The sequence below is a fragment of the Hipposideros armiger genome, unplaced genomic scaffold (genome assembly GCF_001890085.2).
Source record: "Hipposideros armiger isolate ML-2016 unplaced genomic scaffold, ASM189008v1 scaffold_135, whole genome shotgun sequence".
NCBI lineage: Eukaryota > Metazoa > Chordata > Mammalia > Chiroptera > Hipposideridae > Hipposideros > Hipposideros armiger.
In genome coordinates this window covers 940,768-957,983 of record NW_017731485.1, presented here as the reverse complement: position 1 = coordinate 957,983, position 17,216 = coordinate 940,768, and the positions used below count along the sequence as shown (strand labels likewise).

The following is a 17,216-nucleotide window of genomic DNA, read 5'->3' as shown; positions in this document are numbered from 1 at the left end:
CTGCAGGCGAGGGCATGGGGAGGTCTACCTGGACGCCCCGGGGGGAGTGCCGGCCAGGGCTGACCGATAGGCTTTTTGTTTTAAAGCAGTTCCATGGCTGCTGGGTGGAGCGCAGGGGCACGGCTGGGAGTTCAGGTCATGTGTCAATCAGGGCCCAGAAAGACCCAACCCCAATCCAGAGGGCGCGGTGATCCCCAGACCCCAGAGCCTGGCCAGTGCAGAGGCCACAGCTGGTCCAGAACAGGCTGAGGGCTTGAAACACCAGGTTTCTGGAAAGCTGGGAGCGCTTCCGGAGAAACGACTGTTCGTTTAGCTTTGTAGCTCAAATGTATTCTTTTCTTTTTTAATTGGGGAACAGTGTGTTTTTCCAGGACCCATCAGCTCCAAGTCAAGTAGTTGTTTCAATCTAGTTGTGGAGGGCGCAGCTCAGCCACCATGTGGGGATCGAACTGGCAACCTTGGAGTTATGAGCCTGTGCTCTAACCTCCTGAGCTAATCGGCTGCCCCTCAAACATATTCTTAAACGAATGCTTTTCTGATCTCTGGTTTTGTTTCCCTTTAAGGATTTTTCTCATTAATGACTCATTTTTCTGCTTGCCATTTTATAATGGACATGGGAGCAATCTGTTGGAAAGCCTGGCAACCCTCCCACACTCTCCCAGGGAGGCTTGCACACCTCCCCCCCCCCCCAAGGGCTCAGGGGACAGGTGGTCACTTACCTCTGCGCAAAGTGTGAGGGCTGGAGCCGGTGGAAGCGTGCGCCAGGCTGACAGAGAGCTGATGGGAGCCGGCCGCTGTCTGCGCCTGGGTTTGCCCACTGGCCGCCTGACTGCTGTTCCTCCCCGGCGCGGGCGCAGCTGCAGAGTCCTTGGGTTTGGGAGGACTACAGGGGGCAGAAGTCAAGTTAGACAGCAGGCGTGCCCAGCTAGAACGCTAAGCATGCTGTAACATAGAGGACTCCAACCAGAGTTTTCGCCTAGTGGACAAGGAGTGATCTGAAATTTTAAAGAGCTCCCACTGGGCCTGTGACGCTCACACTGATTTGGTGCCACACAGGGCCACATATTTTATGAGACTCACAGCCTCAGACTGTCTCCCCACTACTCCGCCACTCAAATACCACAATAGAGCCCATTTCACAGCAGCCAACAGGAAATTTCAAGTTCTAGTTTACTTTTGCTTACGTTGGGCAATGTTAAAAAATGTGAAGGGGCTTTTGGACTTCAAAACAATGCGGTTTTGACATATACATTAAACAAAACTAAGCAAGAGCTACAGCAAAATACTAGCGCTCTAAATGATAGAGCTCAGTACTATCCACAGTGTGGGCATGGGGAGGTGGGACCCCGAGAAGCTTCACGGATGATCAAAATCCAGAGCTGGCAAGTGGTAGGGAGACCAGAACTCAGGCTTCTAGGTCCTGCCTCAGACCTTCATGTTACTCGAAACTTTACAGCTACATTTTGTCAAGGTCGCCAAAGAGTGAACGCGATTACTGAAATGTACCCAGGAATCTCTGTGTACTAAAAAAAAAAAAAGAAAAAAGAAAAAAGAAGTCCTAAGAAGTTTGAAGCCTTAGTTATTTTTAATCTAAAAGTAAACTTCCCCAAATGAGTGAAAGGAAGTCAGGAATGCACAAAGCTTTCAGAGTTCAGCTCTGCGGTCTTAACCAGGCTCTTATCTCACAAGCAGCTTGCACACTGGAGGTTCCCCTCCCACCAGAGAAGATAAGGTGACAATTCCCCAAGGCAGATTCACTTCCAGTGTGGATTACTGTAGTCAAATAGGCTGTCCTCATTTTATGCATTTATTTGACTCCATATTTGATCATTCAGGCTTTACAGGCGGCCAAAGTCCAGCGGATGACAGTGCTGGTGCACACCCTTCGGGCTGCCCATCTGAACCCCAAGAACCACCCAATGGCCTTGGTGCTCATCTGCCCGGCTCAGGGTGGGGGACTGGATTCATCCAATTAAATCAAACTCTCAAGTTCAAAGGTGCTTTTTCTTGAAGTTGTTATGTATTTGTGGCCCACTCCAGGTGACTAATCAAAAGGTTAAGCAAACAGAAGAGCCTTTTAAGAAAATCTATTGCACTTTGTACCTTGTACTCATGGGTCAACTCCCCTACAAGACTGAAAGCTGCGGGGTGGGGAATCTTAGTCACCCAGTGTGCCCAGTACAACGTTTGACACGTTTTACTCAGTTATTCAATAAATCTCACTGGCTGGCTGGCTGGCTGGTGGATGGATGGATGGATGGATGGATGGATGGATGGATGGATGGACAGGTGAATGGATGAACGGATGAATGCCAGGAATACTGTAACCTAACTAATTTGCTACCTACAAACATTTGCTAGCTCGCATGCTAGACGACAGTAAGCAAATGGCACAGGGACACTTAGTGCACGTCACACAGGTAGAAGAGGTCACTCTGCCGGACGCCTGCTGGCTCCAGCTCTGGCACCAAAGCGGTAGGCAAAGAATGCGAATATGGAAGCAAGCGCCTTGCAGCTGTTTCCTTTGCCCACCAGGGAGTGAAGGCCGTGGGGCTCACTGCACGCGTTGGCACTCCGGCGTGCACGCCGTGCCCACAGGCCAGCACCTGCAGGGAGGCTGGTGTGCCCGGCACCCCCTGCCAGCAGAAGCCGGCCTTCTTACCTGCTGTCGCCCTGGCTCGGCCCCTGCTCCAGAATGCCCGCAGAGGAGGGGACAGTCCCACCCCCTGTGCTGCTTTCAGCCCTAGAGCTCTGGGAGGGGGGCTCTGGGCCCGCTGGAGCCAACGTGCTGCCATCTGTGGGCGGGAGTGGCGGCTGGAAAGCAGGGGACACGTGCTTTCTAGTTAGAGTGCTACCCCGCCGGTAGGCCTGGAAGTCCATAAGCTTCACAGCAAAGCTACAGAGAGAAGAAACAGTCAACACACCATGCGGCTGACCACTGACACAGAAGCCCGTCGGGCCACGCGTGTTAAAACCCACACACGCGGGGAGAGCCACCCCAGATGCCCGCGTGCAGTGAAGCGCCAAGGCCCAGAAGAGTGGGGGTCCCTCGTCCCAAGGCAGTAACTCAACTTGGCTTTCGCCCTGAGAGCGCCAGCGGGCCCGGCTCCGAGCAGTGCCCTTCTCAGTTTGGGTGTGAGCAGTGAGAGCACACGGGCCTCATCGTGAGTGACGTCACGCTGGCATGTTCATGTCCACGCTACCACTACAAGCCCACTGTGTCCAATCTGTGTGTTTGGGACGCAAGGTGAGAGCTGAGTGCGGAAGTCGCACCAGAGGCCGAGGAGGGGTCAGGCCGCGCTGCCTCAGCTCAGATGTCCGCACGCTGGACACCAAGGCTGACTGAAGGACAGGGCTGGAGACAGCTGCTTGGAGCGGGCAGGGGTGGGAGGGGAGGAGGAAGACTCACTCTGCACGTGAGCCCACTGGGGTGTGAACTGTAAAACTCTCTTTTCAGTTCAAAAAACAAAAAGATTCATGGCTCCCTGAGTGTCTCTCTGCATCGCTGGCGGGGAGAACCCCCCCAGGCAGACACCTGAGAATCGCTTGTCTTTGCTAACAGGGCCCCAAACGTCACAGTGGGGGCTGCCAGTGGGGGGCAGTCTGCCAGCAGGAGGCACTGCTGACGGGAGGGGCAATGCTGCACGTGACAGATGAGGTCACATGCAGAGGGCAGGACAGGCAGGGAGTTGAGGCTTTTTCCTTTGCACTGGGTTTTAAAACAACAAAACGAACAACAAACCTCACTGAGACTGGGCAACTAAAACGAGAGCTTGTTGTTGAGTTTTAACGGAAAAGCACTCCCAGGAATACTCTTGCACGTGTGCACAACAAGCACCTGACGCCTAGAGCTGCTGGCACCACAGTGACAGTTCATCACACGCATGGGACAGGCTGGCGCCTGAAGGCAGGAGTCACAAATAGCCTGAACGGCCTTGGAGGGTCCCACAGAGCCTCAGATGGAGCCCGGCTGTCCCTCACCAGTCCACCACGGCCATCCCTCCTCTTCCAGGACTGTCAGCTCCAGTGGCCGGCTTCCACAGAGCAGCCAGCTCCCCAGGAGCGGCCAGCTCCCCAGACGTGCCCTCCCCAGACGTGCCCTCCCCAGACGTGCCCCCTTACAGACATACAGACACAGCTTGCCACGAGGTGGGTGGTTCACACCCTCACTCCAGGACACATGTCCCCAATATTTAACGTTTTTTCTTTTCTTTCCAATCAAGTACATTTAGGTGAACTTGTAACATGCGTGCGATGCCATCCCACTGTGGGCATATCACAGAGCACCAAGTACAGCCTGAGTGCAGACGGCACAAGGGTTAGCCAACAAGCTACCGACCTACCGTGCAGCCACACTAACGTTTGCAATGAGCTACAGCACCGTTCCCGAACCACCTGGACCCTCACAGTCCCGGCCCACAGAGAGCCCTCACAGGCCAAGCCCCCCGTGGCAGCACCAGGTCCGAGGGCCTACCTAGGTGATCAGTGTAAACATACCTCTCCTTCTTCACCAGGTCCCCCTCCATCACCGCCATGCTGGCAGGGCGCTTCCTCTCCAGGGTCCCCGAGTCAGACTCATTTCCAGTATGGGACGAGTGGTTGGAATTTGGGGTGGCAAGAGGTACGAATGCTTCTGATACATTAAATTCCACCTCTGCAAGAAGAAAAAGAGACGTGTGAATATGAGACAGAGCCCATGGGTCGAGAGCTGGAAAACATCACTGGAGCAGCAGCCGTTGTTGCTGTTTCAGAGGCAGAAGCCCAGACATGCCCACCAGCTTAAGAAGGTTGATACAAACGGGGGGTGGAAGGACAGCAGAGCTAGAGATGGGGTGGGCACGATTCAGAATGTAAGTCATACGATTCCTCTGTTGTCCTTTTTGTTAAAAAACAACAACAAATGAGATATGAAAAAGGACAAGGAGCATGGGTTACTTGAGTCATAAAGTGAGATATATTTACTTTGATATAAAACATAAATAGAAGGCAGCATCAACTCCATACTGCCTAAGAGCAGGGTTTTTGTTTTTAGTTTTTTTTGCAAGATTCTTTTTGCCAAAAGAAATCTTGGGCAGACTGCCAGCATCCATTCACCCATCACACGTTTCATGAGCAGCCCACAGGAGTGGGGAGTGATTCCAGATGGTAGGACGACTGGTGAGGGACAGAAGACGAGCGTGGCCCCGCGTCACGGAGTTTATACCTCAGGGATGGGCCAGCAGGGCTGGGAGGTCCAGACTTCCAACATGTGCCCAAGCAGAACCCCCAACGGGGCCATGGAACCTCCGAGGACCCCAGGGCTGCCACGAACGTAGTTTGAAAATCTACCGCCATAGGGTGAAGCCCTAATTCTCTGACGTGGCCAACCGAGACCCTCACAGACAGCCCAGCCCACCTTTCCTGCTTTGCTCTAGCCTCGCAGACCCACCACCTGCCTAGGGAAGCAGAAAGCCTCCTTCTCAGAGGAGAATTCTGCCTCTCCAGGGCCCCCTGCCCCGCGTCCCAGTCTGTCGGATCCTTGTTCGTCCACCATCTCTCTAACGCGCATGGGTCACAACTTCTCTGTCCATGTGGCCACTTCTGCAGTGGCCTGAGCGCCCCCCCGGGGAAGGCAGCACGTCTTATCGGCAAGCACGTGGTGCCTAGTGGGTACTCAGTACACATGGAGGGTCAAGGACTCTGGCGTTTGGTGAAATATGCAATCGTGTGGCTGCCATGATGTCAAAACACAAATGCAGAGAAACGTGAAAAAGTGACATCGGGTATGCACCCTGGAGGGTGACTGAGCAACTTGTCCTTCAAAGGCTTCTGTGTGCCATGCTTTTCCCTGTCAGTACAGCTGCAAAGCCACTCACCTTCGGGGAAGAACCAGTCAGCGTGCTGGATGATAGGCTCGATGACCGCGACCACGTGCACGGAGGTAGCAGCTGCCATCTCAGCCAGCGTCCTGCAAGGAAGCACAGCGTCCATGTGGCCCTGCAGTCTCTAATTCCCACAGGCTGTGACAGAGCAATTAAACTCTTTCTAAAGGATGTGACTTTAAGTACAAACGCAAAACTTAAAGCTACGAGGCCCTGGCCTATGGGTGTGGGGATCGCCCAAGAAGAAAAGTGACTCGGCTGGCTGTCACTCCTTAGCCCTACTGTGGTCACATGACAGGGTGCAGAAGCCCGTGCATCACATGCTATGCTTACACGGGTTTGGGATGGGGCTGCATTTCCTGCTGGGGCGTATTACCCGGATTTAGTTACCCTAAGACGCCACATGGCCACGAACCAATTTTGCCTAAAACGTGTAACAAGAGTATGGATTGTTTCAGCGTCCCTCTGATTCTGTCCAAAAAACGTGAGCCCCCACAGAGGCAGACATGTGTTCAGCTGTGAAAGTCTGAACACCAGGGCTCAGAAGCAGAGCAAGGCCACCATCCTGGCCGTCAAGTTCCTGGTCTGGTTCTGGGTTGGAACATGACGAGGACAAACGGGTGCAAAGCCCCCACCTTTACCCCATGCCCACCACACGCCACTGCCTGAGGCTCTGCACCTTGTTTGGCTCCATCTCTCCAACACAGGGACTGTCATGTCGCGTCACGTCATGTCATCTCACTTTTTAAGTGACAACACTGGGCCCCCAGGAAGCTGAGTCCCAGGGATGACCACCCCAAACCAATGTCCACTCCCCTGTTATCACTCTGACCTCTCTCCCCACCAGGAGAACACTGTCAGCCCAACTTCCAGCTCTGCAGAAAGTTCTAGCTCCTTTCAAATTCCCGCTCAACAGGCAAGATCTGCCTGCCGGGTCCCCTCCCACCGGGTCCTGTCTGGTCTGAGAGGAGCCGTCCACTCACATTCTCTGAGGATGGACTATTGGTCTATTGTTACCAAGACCTTTTTATAAACTCAGAATTTTTCTGGAGGACTCCTTCCTAGGTTGTGAACTTCTGTTTATTTAAGGAGCTTTCTGACGTACAGAAGTTACTAGCTGCCATCCAGCCGAATCTATGTTTTAAATTTGTTTTTTGCACTTTTATGTTTAGAAAATTCTTCTGTGTCCCAAAAGCTAACAAATGTCTACCTGCCATGTCCACGGCATCACTTTTATACTGAATTCTTTCGTCTACCTGAAATTTATTCGCTCTAAGATATGAAGCATATAGTTAATGCTGCATGTCCGCTTCTCTTCCATTTTGCTTTATGAAATTGAAGACTTGTAAACAATCTTATCCTTTCTGAAACAAGGTTGGGCTTACACGAGTGACTGAGTGAATGAAAGGCAGAAAGTCTTCAGAAAGTCACAGCATTTTCTAAAGGTAACTTGAGCCACCTGTGTTTCTCCGAAGCTGACCCACAGCGAGGGCAGGCAGAGGGGGAGATAAGGCTTAGTTAGGGACATAGGCTGTGGCCAGCTCTGGGCCCCCCACATCCTGCCACCTGAAGCAGGTTACTTGTCCTGAGCTTCAGGCTCCTCGGCCCCCAGCACCTGCTTCGCAGGTTATTTGTGAGGCTGTATGAGAGAACCCTGACGCCGCCAGCACAGTCAGCACCAGCGTTAGTGACTTCCCAGGAATTTCTAGCTGGTCTCCCCGACCCTATGCTCTATGGATCTACACTTCTCAGTGCCAAAGTTACCCTTCTAAGTGCAATCTGATCAAGTCAGACATACTGACGGCCGCCCCCACCCGCATGACCCATAAAACAAGTTCCAAACAGTTCAGCAAGGTAACTCGGCTCTGGCTTCACCACCCTCAATCACAGCCTCGTGTCCCCTCAAGTCCTACAAGACCACGTGATACGCCCAAGCATGAGCACCCTGGCCTTTCCACGCCCACGACGCCTTTGCTCCTTCAGGTCCCGTTGGTGGGCAGCCAGTCACCTGCCCAGGTCCAGCTCCAGCGCCCTCCAGCCTGAGTCATGTCCCGTCAGCAAGTGCCACTGCCATCGTGCTCTGTGATGTCTGCACACACCACTCCACCAGTCACCTGTGCACTGCCCGTGAGCCGGGCCCTGTGATGGCTGCGACACTGTCTCTGCATCCTGCAGGCCAGCAGCTGGGATACACCGCAGCTCACAGGGTACCGAGAACATCAGCGAAATGCCAAGACCGACTGCAGAACACGCCTCTGTGCGTCGGTGCTGGGGTATCTGTCTTGACTTGTATTTCTACCCGCTGCCCATCCCCGACCCCTGGTGGAATGCAGAAGTAAAGTCCCACGATCTGGGGAGAGGCCACTTACCCTTCGTTTCTGGCCCACAGCAAGTTGGGGCCGAGCACGATGGCGATGTTGCTGGGAGTCATCTTGTTGATGTCGCTGGTCTGGGCAAGCTTTGCCAGGAACTTGATTAAATACCTGGGGGACAGGATGGGGGTGGGGGTGTCTGCTGAGGAACCGGCCGAGGTGCCATCTTCTGGCCTGGGTTCCAGGCCCAGGTCACTCAGGGCCGACTGCAGCTCAGTTCAACAGTTTACACACGCGCTGTGCCCTTTGCTTCAGAGAACAGACCGACTTTAGGGCTTGGGAGAGGAAAACCGCCCAAACGTAAACCTCAGTGGTTCACCCTCAGTTTGCCATACACTTCTAATCCATTTCTCCTTTGTGCCCTCTCCGCTCTAGCCCTAGATAAATCAGTGTGATTGCAGTGGGTTCAATATATATGAACATAGCGAATACAAACACAGTAAAAGAAAGAGAAGAATATACACAAACACAGTAAAAGATAGAAGAGTAAGTGTATTGCTTAAAGGAAACTTCATTTAAAATGTTTTCTGTTGTAATTGTAAAAATATCCAATTTATGACAGAAATGGACTCTCTTCCACTATAAAATCAAACAATTAAGAACATCCCAATTGGGCCGGCCGAGTGGCTCAGCAACAGCGGTTCTATTCCCGGCCCAAGCTGAACTGCCAACAGGTGGCAGGATGGCTCAGCTAAAAAAACAAAAAACAAAAAAACACCCCAACTATCTATCAATAGTGGGCCGATTAAACAAATTGCAATGTATCTGTACAGCAGAGAACTACGCAGACATAAGAAAATATGCACCAATGTGTAAAAATTCCCAACATGAATGTTAAGCAAAAAAGGCGAGGAGGAGAAGGACATACACAGGAGACCCTGCCATTGGGTTTGGGGAAGCGGGGGCTGCAGGCGAGAAGAGAATGTACGTCCATTTGCATGCGTGTTTGCTCACACACACACCAACTCCCACCGAGCGGCTAGACAGCCAGTGCCCGCGTCTCAGGAGGGGAACCGGGTGGCTGGGGACAGACCCTGTATATTTCCTAAATTCTGAACCATGAAAATGACCTCCTTATTGAAAAAATTACAAGAGTAAAATAAAATAAAAGGCCAAATCTCAAAGTACCGAGAACTGGAATTCAGTTCCCACCACCAGATGCCGACGAGGTGAAGATGACCCACAGGTTCAGGCCGGGTGTGTGAAACGGGCAGTGTCGGCACCCTCAGAAGGCCAGGCTGACAGCTCAGCTGTGAGGAGGGACAGGGGTGCCTGGTTTCATGACAGAGCCCAACACAGAATTTAAAGGTCAGGGGACATAACTGGCCTTTCACCAGGAAAGCATCTGTACCAAGCCCTCTTATAAAAGTTCCTCTGACTTTAAATGACTTTACTATCAGGGCTGGCGACCTTTTCCCTTCTCTCTGGGCTTCTTCAAAATTACATTTTCAGTCATGGGGAAAACGAGGTGCAATTCCAGACATTTATTCTATGGTAAATTTTCTTAGCAACGTAGTTATTCCATAAAGGAATACATAATCTCCATTTCTGGAAATTTTGTAACAGGATGATTTGTGCTCTCTTTAAAATAAATTATGTAGCATATATGAAGATATTACAGAAAGCACAATGATTAATTTTTGCCTTTTACATACTAGACAGTTTAGACTAGGTCCCACACATGGCCAACCAAACTTTTCACAGGCATTTTCTCCCACCAGCTACTGTGGTGAAATGACGGGCAGCTCACCTATGACGCTTCAGGCACCAAACAGTGACGTCCGTCAAGTCCCTGCCCAGTGACCCCAAGTGGCCCCGCAGCACCCTGAAGGTGCCCAGCAGCCTGAGTTACGCAGTCCCTCCACTGGGGGGTCAAACCTGCCTTCACTCTCCAATCACTGCCGTGTGGTGGCTTAATTGGCAGAATGCCCATCATACATACCTAAAGTTGGCAAAATTATGTGGTGGCAACTTCTGACAGATTCTCCATAAATCCTGAAGTTTTTTATCTTGATCCTGCACACTGAGAAAAAACAATTTTGTCCATAAACATAAATTAAAACATGCCAGTAACACCTGTGTTCACATGCAGCATTCACAGTGATGTCTCCAGGGACAGAGAAAGCACAGTTAGAAAAGGGCCTGGACTTTGGAAATTCACAGATTTGGAGTCAAATGCCAGCACTATTTAACTCTGAGCCGCTAGTCAACCTCACCAAGGCTCCGTCTCCTGATGTGAAAACAGGGACAAGAAGGTTGATTCTGCAACTGACTGAGGTTTCAGAGGCAGAACAACATGAGGCCACCAAGGCCAACGCCTGGCACAGAGGGACCAGGACCCACCAAGCATTCTGTCCGGAAAACGTGCATCTTCACCTACGGCTTCGTGGAGCACAACCCCTCATCCCATCCTGCTGGCCGCCCTGCCGCAGGTGAGCGGGCCACGTTCCAGGCGCCCAGAGCCCCGCCTGTCCCCCCTCAGGCTGCTCAAAGGTCCAGGCCGAGAAGCCCATTTCCGCTGTGACACAGTTGTTAATACAGGGGCTCTTTGGCCACAGTTTCAATGACACGAAAGGGCCAGACCACACACAGCCTGAGAGCAGAGTCCACTCTGCCCATTGGTGGGAAGAGCGTGAGAAGCTGCCCCATGCTAAGCCAACCTGGACAGTGTGGGTAGGGGTGAAACGCGTCACACCCTAGGCCAGTCGCTATCACTGGGTGGCACGGTGGCCCATGTTGACAACGCTCAAGCACAGGTTCGACACACCACAGACAGATGCTGTCTCTGCGAGCTGATTTCCTTGCAGGGGCGAGTTTGGGAGTCTCAGAACAGAGAGAAGAGTCTGCCTGAGGAGTGGGGAGGGCCCCTGCCCAGGGAAGCCCAGAGCCTCCCCACCTGACACTGACCGTCAGGTCCACCATCCGGGCCCACAGACGCAGGCGTTTTCAGCAGGACGGGCCCATGCTGGGCTCCCAGGACACAACCCACCAAGGACATGCTCTGACTTCAACATCCTCACCATCTCCAGGGACAAAGTCCCATTCCACAGTGACAGAGAAAAGGTCAAACACAGACGCTTGGTTAGAATGACAGGGGTGCAGTCACACCCGTGCTGACTGACCAGTGCGAATGGCTTATTTCTAAGGGAACAGACAGTGCGTGATGGGGGGGGTGGGGGAGATCTGCTCCTCTGCACTCAGGGTGAGGGATCAGGCAGCTGGGAAGACAGGGAGCCGGTGAGCCACTCTGCTTAAAGCCCACCGCTCCTCGACAGACGGAAGCTGGGGACGGAGGGACAGGGTCAAAGACGGGAGCAGTGTTTGGGTCACATGAGTCCAGGTCTGAACTCCAGCCCTGCCGATTCCTGCTACAGCCTTGGCCCTGTTCCTTCTCAAGCCTCAGTTTCCCGCTGGCCAAGTGGCTCAGTTGGTTAAGAGCTCGCTCTAGGGTTTGAGCTCTGAGCAACAGCGGTTTGAGTTCAGCCCGAGCTGAGATGCCGCTGAGCTGCCAACAGGTGGCAGGATGGCTCAGCTAAAAAAAAAGAAGACAATCAAGCCTCAGTTTCCCCATCTGTAAACTGAGCACAGCAGCAACACGTGCCGTTCAGGTCACCCAATACGGGTCCCAGGAGGTGATGGGCATACAGGTCAGGACAGCATAGCATGGAGGAAACACTTGGAAGTGTCACTGTTATCCCTCCTCAGGACGGCGTCACATGACTACATGGCTGAGTTTCCACGCAGCTCAGCAGGCACATGGCCGCTGGCCAGGGGGACCACGTCCCCCATGACAGGGCTTTCTTCAGTATAAAAGGGGATTTGCTCAGCCACACCATTCATGTGGGGACCGCTATGTCTTCATTCCCATAAATTACACACATTTAGGCCAGTGCATACGTGGGGCCTTTCCTACACTAATAGTCATAATGCTCAGTATTTCATCCTACATATAAGAACGGAGGCACAGATTATGTAACAAATCTGTTATTTTATGATCCCCAAGCAAGATGCTTTACCAATGGGACACAGCATTACATAATTTCCTTTAACTTTTAAACTCAGGGTTCTTTAAACTTACCTGGCAACTTGGGTCCATTCTTCATACAGATTGAAAGTCATCAGAGGTTCAGGCAGCTCCCGTAAGTAGGACTTTAAAGCACCTGAAACAGTAACACTGTCTTTAAGTCTGAACGAGAGGGAGACTGGGGATGCCAGGATGTATTACTGTGCAAACTGTAATGATCTCAGTGACAATCTTCCAAATAAAGAGAACAAGTTCATGACTGGTTGGGAGGGCTTAGAGAAGAAAATGCTCCTAAAACAACTCCATCCCTGGCAAAATATACTGAGAGGTGGTGGAAAATGAAATCCACTTCCCCAGGTAGGAGTGGGGGCTGGAGGTGAGGAGGGGAGCAAATACAAGAGGCCTCCAAATACTTGTATGATCAGCTACCTTCGTCTTTACCAGGTAACTGGGAAAACAAAAAACAGGCGTACACACACAGACACACACACACCACTTTCCCATTCTGTCACCTACGCCTCTAAGGAGACTATTTCACTTAACCCTAAAACAGACTTAGCACTGGCCATCGGTCAGGGACAGGACTCACCCACCTGCTGGAGGGCCACCACCTGGGGCTCACCTGCCACAGCGTGAGGGTCAGAATAGAACTCATCCAGGTGAGAAGTAGAGCAGTCTAAAGCAGCTTTCAGTTTCTTTAACTTCGAGGCCCCTGCCCCAATTCGGAAAAGGCCCTAGAGACAATGAAAAGCCACTAGCATCAAGTTCAAGTGTGAGCAGCAGTGAGGCTGCCTCAGCTGTCCTCACCTGGGGCACGGTCACACTGGCTGCCTCGCAGGCTGCAGGAGCGATGACCAGGACCCAGCGTGCCCAGGCAGAGGGCAGGCAGCGGGCCCCTGCACCCTGGCGCCTATTAGAAATCTACTTATAAAGCAACGTTATCTACTTCCACATGGGCGATTGTATATATTTTCTAAATATAGGAAAACTTCTAAACAATGGACCCTCAGGAAAAATTGCTGGACCAAAGTGCTAGTCACTTTCACCGCCGTAAATGGTACTCAGAAAAGAAAGGAAAACACATGAGAGCCAACCAGGTGAGGCGGGACTCTGAAGACTCAGGGCCAGATTGTAAGACTTGGGTTTTTGGCAAAACCGACCCAGGCCGGTTCCTGAGCCTCAGTGCTGACACATGGACCGGGTCATCCTCTGTGGTGGGAACCGTCCCGTGCGCTGTAGGGTGTTGGCAGCGTCCTGGCCTCTACCCTCTGGATGACAGGGCCAGACCTTGCCAAATGTCCCCAGGGGGACACAACGGGCCCTGGATGAGAAGTACTGGTCTAGGCTATTGGAAGTTGGGGTCACGTCACTGGGGGGGGTAGTGGCTAGAAGCGAACACTAGGGGGTCCCCGGGGTGCCTGTTACATTGTGGCTCGGTTTGTGAAAACTTATCAAGCTGTTCATTTACTACACGCACACATTTCTGCATGTGTGTTGCACTTCAATACAAAGTTTTTACAGGGAAAATGAGGACCTTTCGGTCGTGGCTCTGCCCCAGCATGAAGCCTGTATGCTGGACTCCCATCTGCACTGGGGGCGCAGGAAGACTGGCCCACCTGGTTCATGGGGCTTTCTGGGGTCAAGGATTTCAGGAAGTAAAGCACACAAAGAACCCCCCACCCCTCCCCTGGCACAGCACTGCACACTGAGACGCTTGCTAAAGAGACTGAAGCTCATGGGAGCTGTGGTTCCCTGGTGCGTCAGGAATTCACTCATAATCACAACCAGTGTCCAAGGAAACCACCAAATAGGACCAGTCCCATCGGAGGGTGTAAGGTGGGGGCCGTGGCTTCCTTTCTACTGGGGTCACAGTGCGTGAGGCCGGCACATCCCCAGGGCTGTGGCAGCGGCATGGGACCCGGGGCGCCCTCACCTCCTCCTTCATGCCCGTCTCCAGCAGCAGCATCACGCAGGCTTCGATGGGCAGCGCGATCTCCCGCCCGCTCCGCTTCAGGTGCTCCTCCAACGGGGTCCCAAATGCTGGCTTTTCCGCCCACTTATCTAGAGCAGCAAACCAGTCAGTAAGACCCGACAACCTCGCGGTGTCACCAAGGCGTTGTTTGCCCCCATCCACCAAAGGGGCCCTTTTTTAGCAGGCTGGTATCGAGACTTTGGGAAAGGGGAACGTCTGCTCTACGTGCTTTTCTTGTCTAACTTTTGCTAGAGCACAAATACGTGCCAGGCTGGGGTGACCTGTGGGGCAGAAGCCTTGAAGGTGCCCACGGGCACCAGCGGCAGCCGCGGGGAGGAGGGGCGCTGGGTCCCTGCGCCAGCGTCACACCCACACAGTACATGACAGGTGGGTGCCTGGTGCTAAAACCGAGATTCTCGGAGCAGTTTTCCCGGAGAGGAAATTTAATGTAGTCTCACTGTGCGAGGAAGCACCAGCTTTCTGCCTACAAGACAAGAAACAGACTCCTCCAATGTGCAAAAGGAAGGAATTTCTTAAGATTTCAAACACAAGCCAAGCGTGGCCATAGATAACGGGAGATGCCAGTGTGAACGCAAGCTGGGTGCCACAGCTGCACGCTGTGCCCCAACACGTCCCCCAAGTGCCTAGGAGGGAAGGCGGTGTCTGCAGCCCCAAAGCGACCAGGGCTGGAGGATGTGCTGACAGCATCCGGCGGTGCTTTCTACCACTTTCAGGTCACATGTTCTGCTTTGTTCCAGGAAAGACTGGGAGCGGCTCAGCAGAGATACATATGATGAGGCGGGAGGGCAGAAATAGGATCGGGGAGGGCTGCACTGAGCCAGAACAGGCCCCGTTTGGGTGGCGCCAGGGGCTGGAGGGCTCCAGCCATCTGGGAGGCACGAGAAGCACCAAGGGGACCGGCTGGTGACAAGTGTCCAGCGACAGGGAGGGCCCGTCCTCCTCACAGCGCAATGGGCATGGGTCCCTCCACCCCTTTGCGTCCGAACCCTGGATCCAAAGCGGGCGGTGTTCGTGTGACTTCATGCTCACCCAGCACGGGAGCAACACACACAGGAGAGAAGGGACACCCCACAAGTCCACGAACCCAAGCGCTTATGAAGAGTTAAAATGCAACAGAAGAGCAAGTGGGCAGAGGCTGAGGAAAGGGATGAGGCGAGGGGGCGGGGACAGAAGCAGAAGAGCCGGCAGCACCCTTGTCTCAGGCCCGGCCCCTAACAGAGAAGCAGCCTGGGGCCTGACCTCCTCAGACGCAGCTTGGGAACGGACCCTCAGAGGCCAGCCACCTTGGTCACTCTGTCCCTTTTATCTAAAGCACTGATTCTAGACACAGGCAGAAAATAGCCACCTGACCCTCCCCTTGGTGGGGGGACAGCAGTGGCCCCTGCCACCACCTCTGCCACACGTCCGACCCTGTGATGCTGAGAGGTGACATGCTCCAAACCGAGCTGGAACTTCCTAGTGAGCCCTGGGGAGTGTGCCCTCCCCACACACACCTGGTGAAACGTTGGCAGAGGGTGGGTGTGAGAACTGCTGACCTGGAGACAAGTCCTGGGGCAGACTCTGGCCTCTCAAATAACAGACCTACTATGTGTCAGGCACTGCAGCGGCACCGGGGCTCACAGGGACAACCCCTCCCCCCCCCCCCCCCATGTGAGAGCAGTCTGACTGTGAAGAATACACAGGACACACATGTAAACACACACCAGTGATGAATGAGACAAGAGGCGTTTGCAGAGTCATGGCAGAAAGATGGTATAGACAGGGTCACAGACACAGAGTTGACAGGGTGCTGAGCCAGGCTGCGGGGTCACCAGTGCTGCCACAATGAGGGACAGCAGACTCATTGTCGCCAGACCTTGTGAACTCTCAAGAGAAGCCAGAAAGTAGGGTTGTGATAGAAAAGGGTCTGGTTTTTAAATGATGGCAAAAAAAATTTTTTTAAATGCAATGTGGCAGTTTGTGACCTGGTGCAGACTACATGCTGGAGTTCAGGAGACAGGGTGGGGTCACTGTTGGCATCAGCTGTCAGAGTGGGTCCTCAAGGAGGGGAGCTTGGCGGGTTCTTAGGAGACGGAGAAGAATTAAACAGACCGAGGAAAGACCAGGAGCTGGAGTCTGGGAATTGACACTTCAGCCTAGAGCCCGAGCATAAGGTGACAAGCACACGGAGCCGAGGGGGATGGTGGGAGCGGAGAACACGGCACCGCAGAGGAAAGTGGGCAGAGCCAGCCACAGACAGGGGTGAGAAGGGGCAGATGCTCTGGGACATCAAGCATGAAGTGTGTGCATAACAAGACAGCTGGGCTGAGGGACTGTTAATTTAAGGTGACGGGCAGTCATCAAGGGACTGATGCTTAGGAGGCTGTGGGGACTGATATGCAGGTGAGAACCAGGGGCGTCAAAACCAGGGGCTTCTAGGGGTGGAGGAGGGAGGGAGGGAAGGACATGGGGCAAGGACGGGACCTCCGGAAGGCTGCCATCTGGGGCGGGGACAGCACGGAGAGAACAGCCCTGACAGTGGGACAACTATCAGGTGACATGAAGGAAACACCCTCAGTCAGAAAAAGGCTGGGCCGCGTCCAACGCCAGGGTCTGACAACTGAGCCCCCGAACCTTTGCATTCACGTGACACAGCGCTCTTTACTTTTCTTAAAGAGCAGTGGCCGGAAGGAGAAAGCAGTGTCCAGTGGCAAAGTGTCCAGAGGGCAGGTGGGGAGGTGCACGGGTGGCAGGCATGAGCCATTCAAGGAACCCCCAGAAAGATGGAGGAGAGGAGGTTAGACGGGGCACCAGGAACAAGGCCCGCTGACCGCGAACGTGAGATCAGGCTGCACAGGGGCCCGGGGGCGGTGGAGCCAAGTTTGTTTTCTGTCATAAGACACTCAGGGTCTTTCTGAGAACAGAGAAGAAGAAAAAGGGAGAGGGAAACAGGACTAAGAGGAGAAGCAGGTCCGAGGACGGGCAGA

At 53.3% G+C, this 17,216-nt stretch overlaps 1 protein-coding gene across 3 annotated transcripts in view; it reads right to left on the bottom strand.

Moving 5' to 3' along the window:
- Positions 1–17,216, bottom strand: part of ARHGAP17 (Rho GTPase activating protein 17) — a 75,682-nt gene that overhangs the window by 15,928 nt on the left and 42,538 nt on the right. For 2 of the 3 annotated variants that reach the window (XM_019649832.1, XM_019649833.1), the window contains exons 11-19: positions 14,191–14,318; positions 12,880–12,991; positions 12,312–12,393; positions 10,176–10,256; positions 8,231–8,344; positions 5,856–5,947; positions 4,498–4,654; positions 2,663–2,896; positions 720–883 (exon numbers count right to left, since the gene is read on the bottom strand). In XM_019649832.1, the coding sequence (XP_019505377.1) occupies positions 720–883; positions 2,663–2,896; positions 4,498–4,654; positions 5,856–5,947; positions 8,231–8,344; positions 10,176–10,256; positions 12,312–12,393; positions 12,880–12,991; positions 14,191–14,318 (1,164 nt within the window). The remainder of the gene's footprint in view (positions 1–719; positions 884–2,662; positions 2,897–4,497; positions 4,655–5,855; positions 5,948–8,230; positions 8,345–10,175; positions 10,257–12,311; positions 12,394–12,879; positions 12,992–14,190; positions 14,319–17,216) is intronic. The other variant, XM_019649834.1, reaches the window with a different exon arrangement.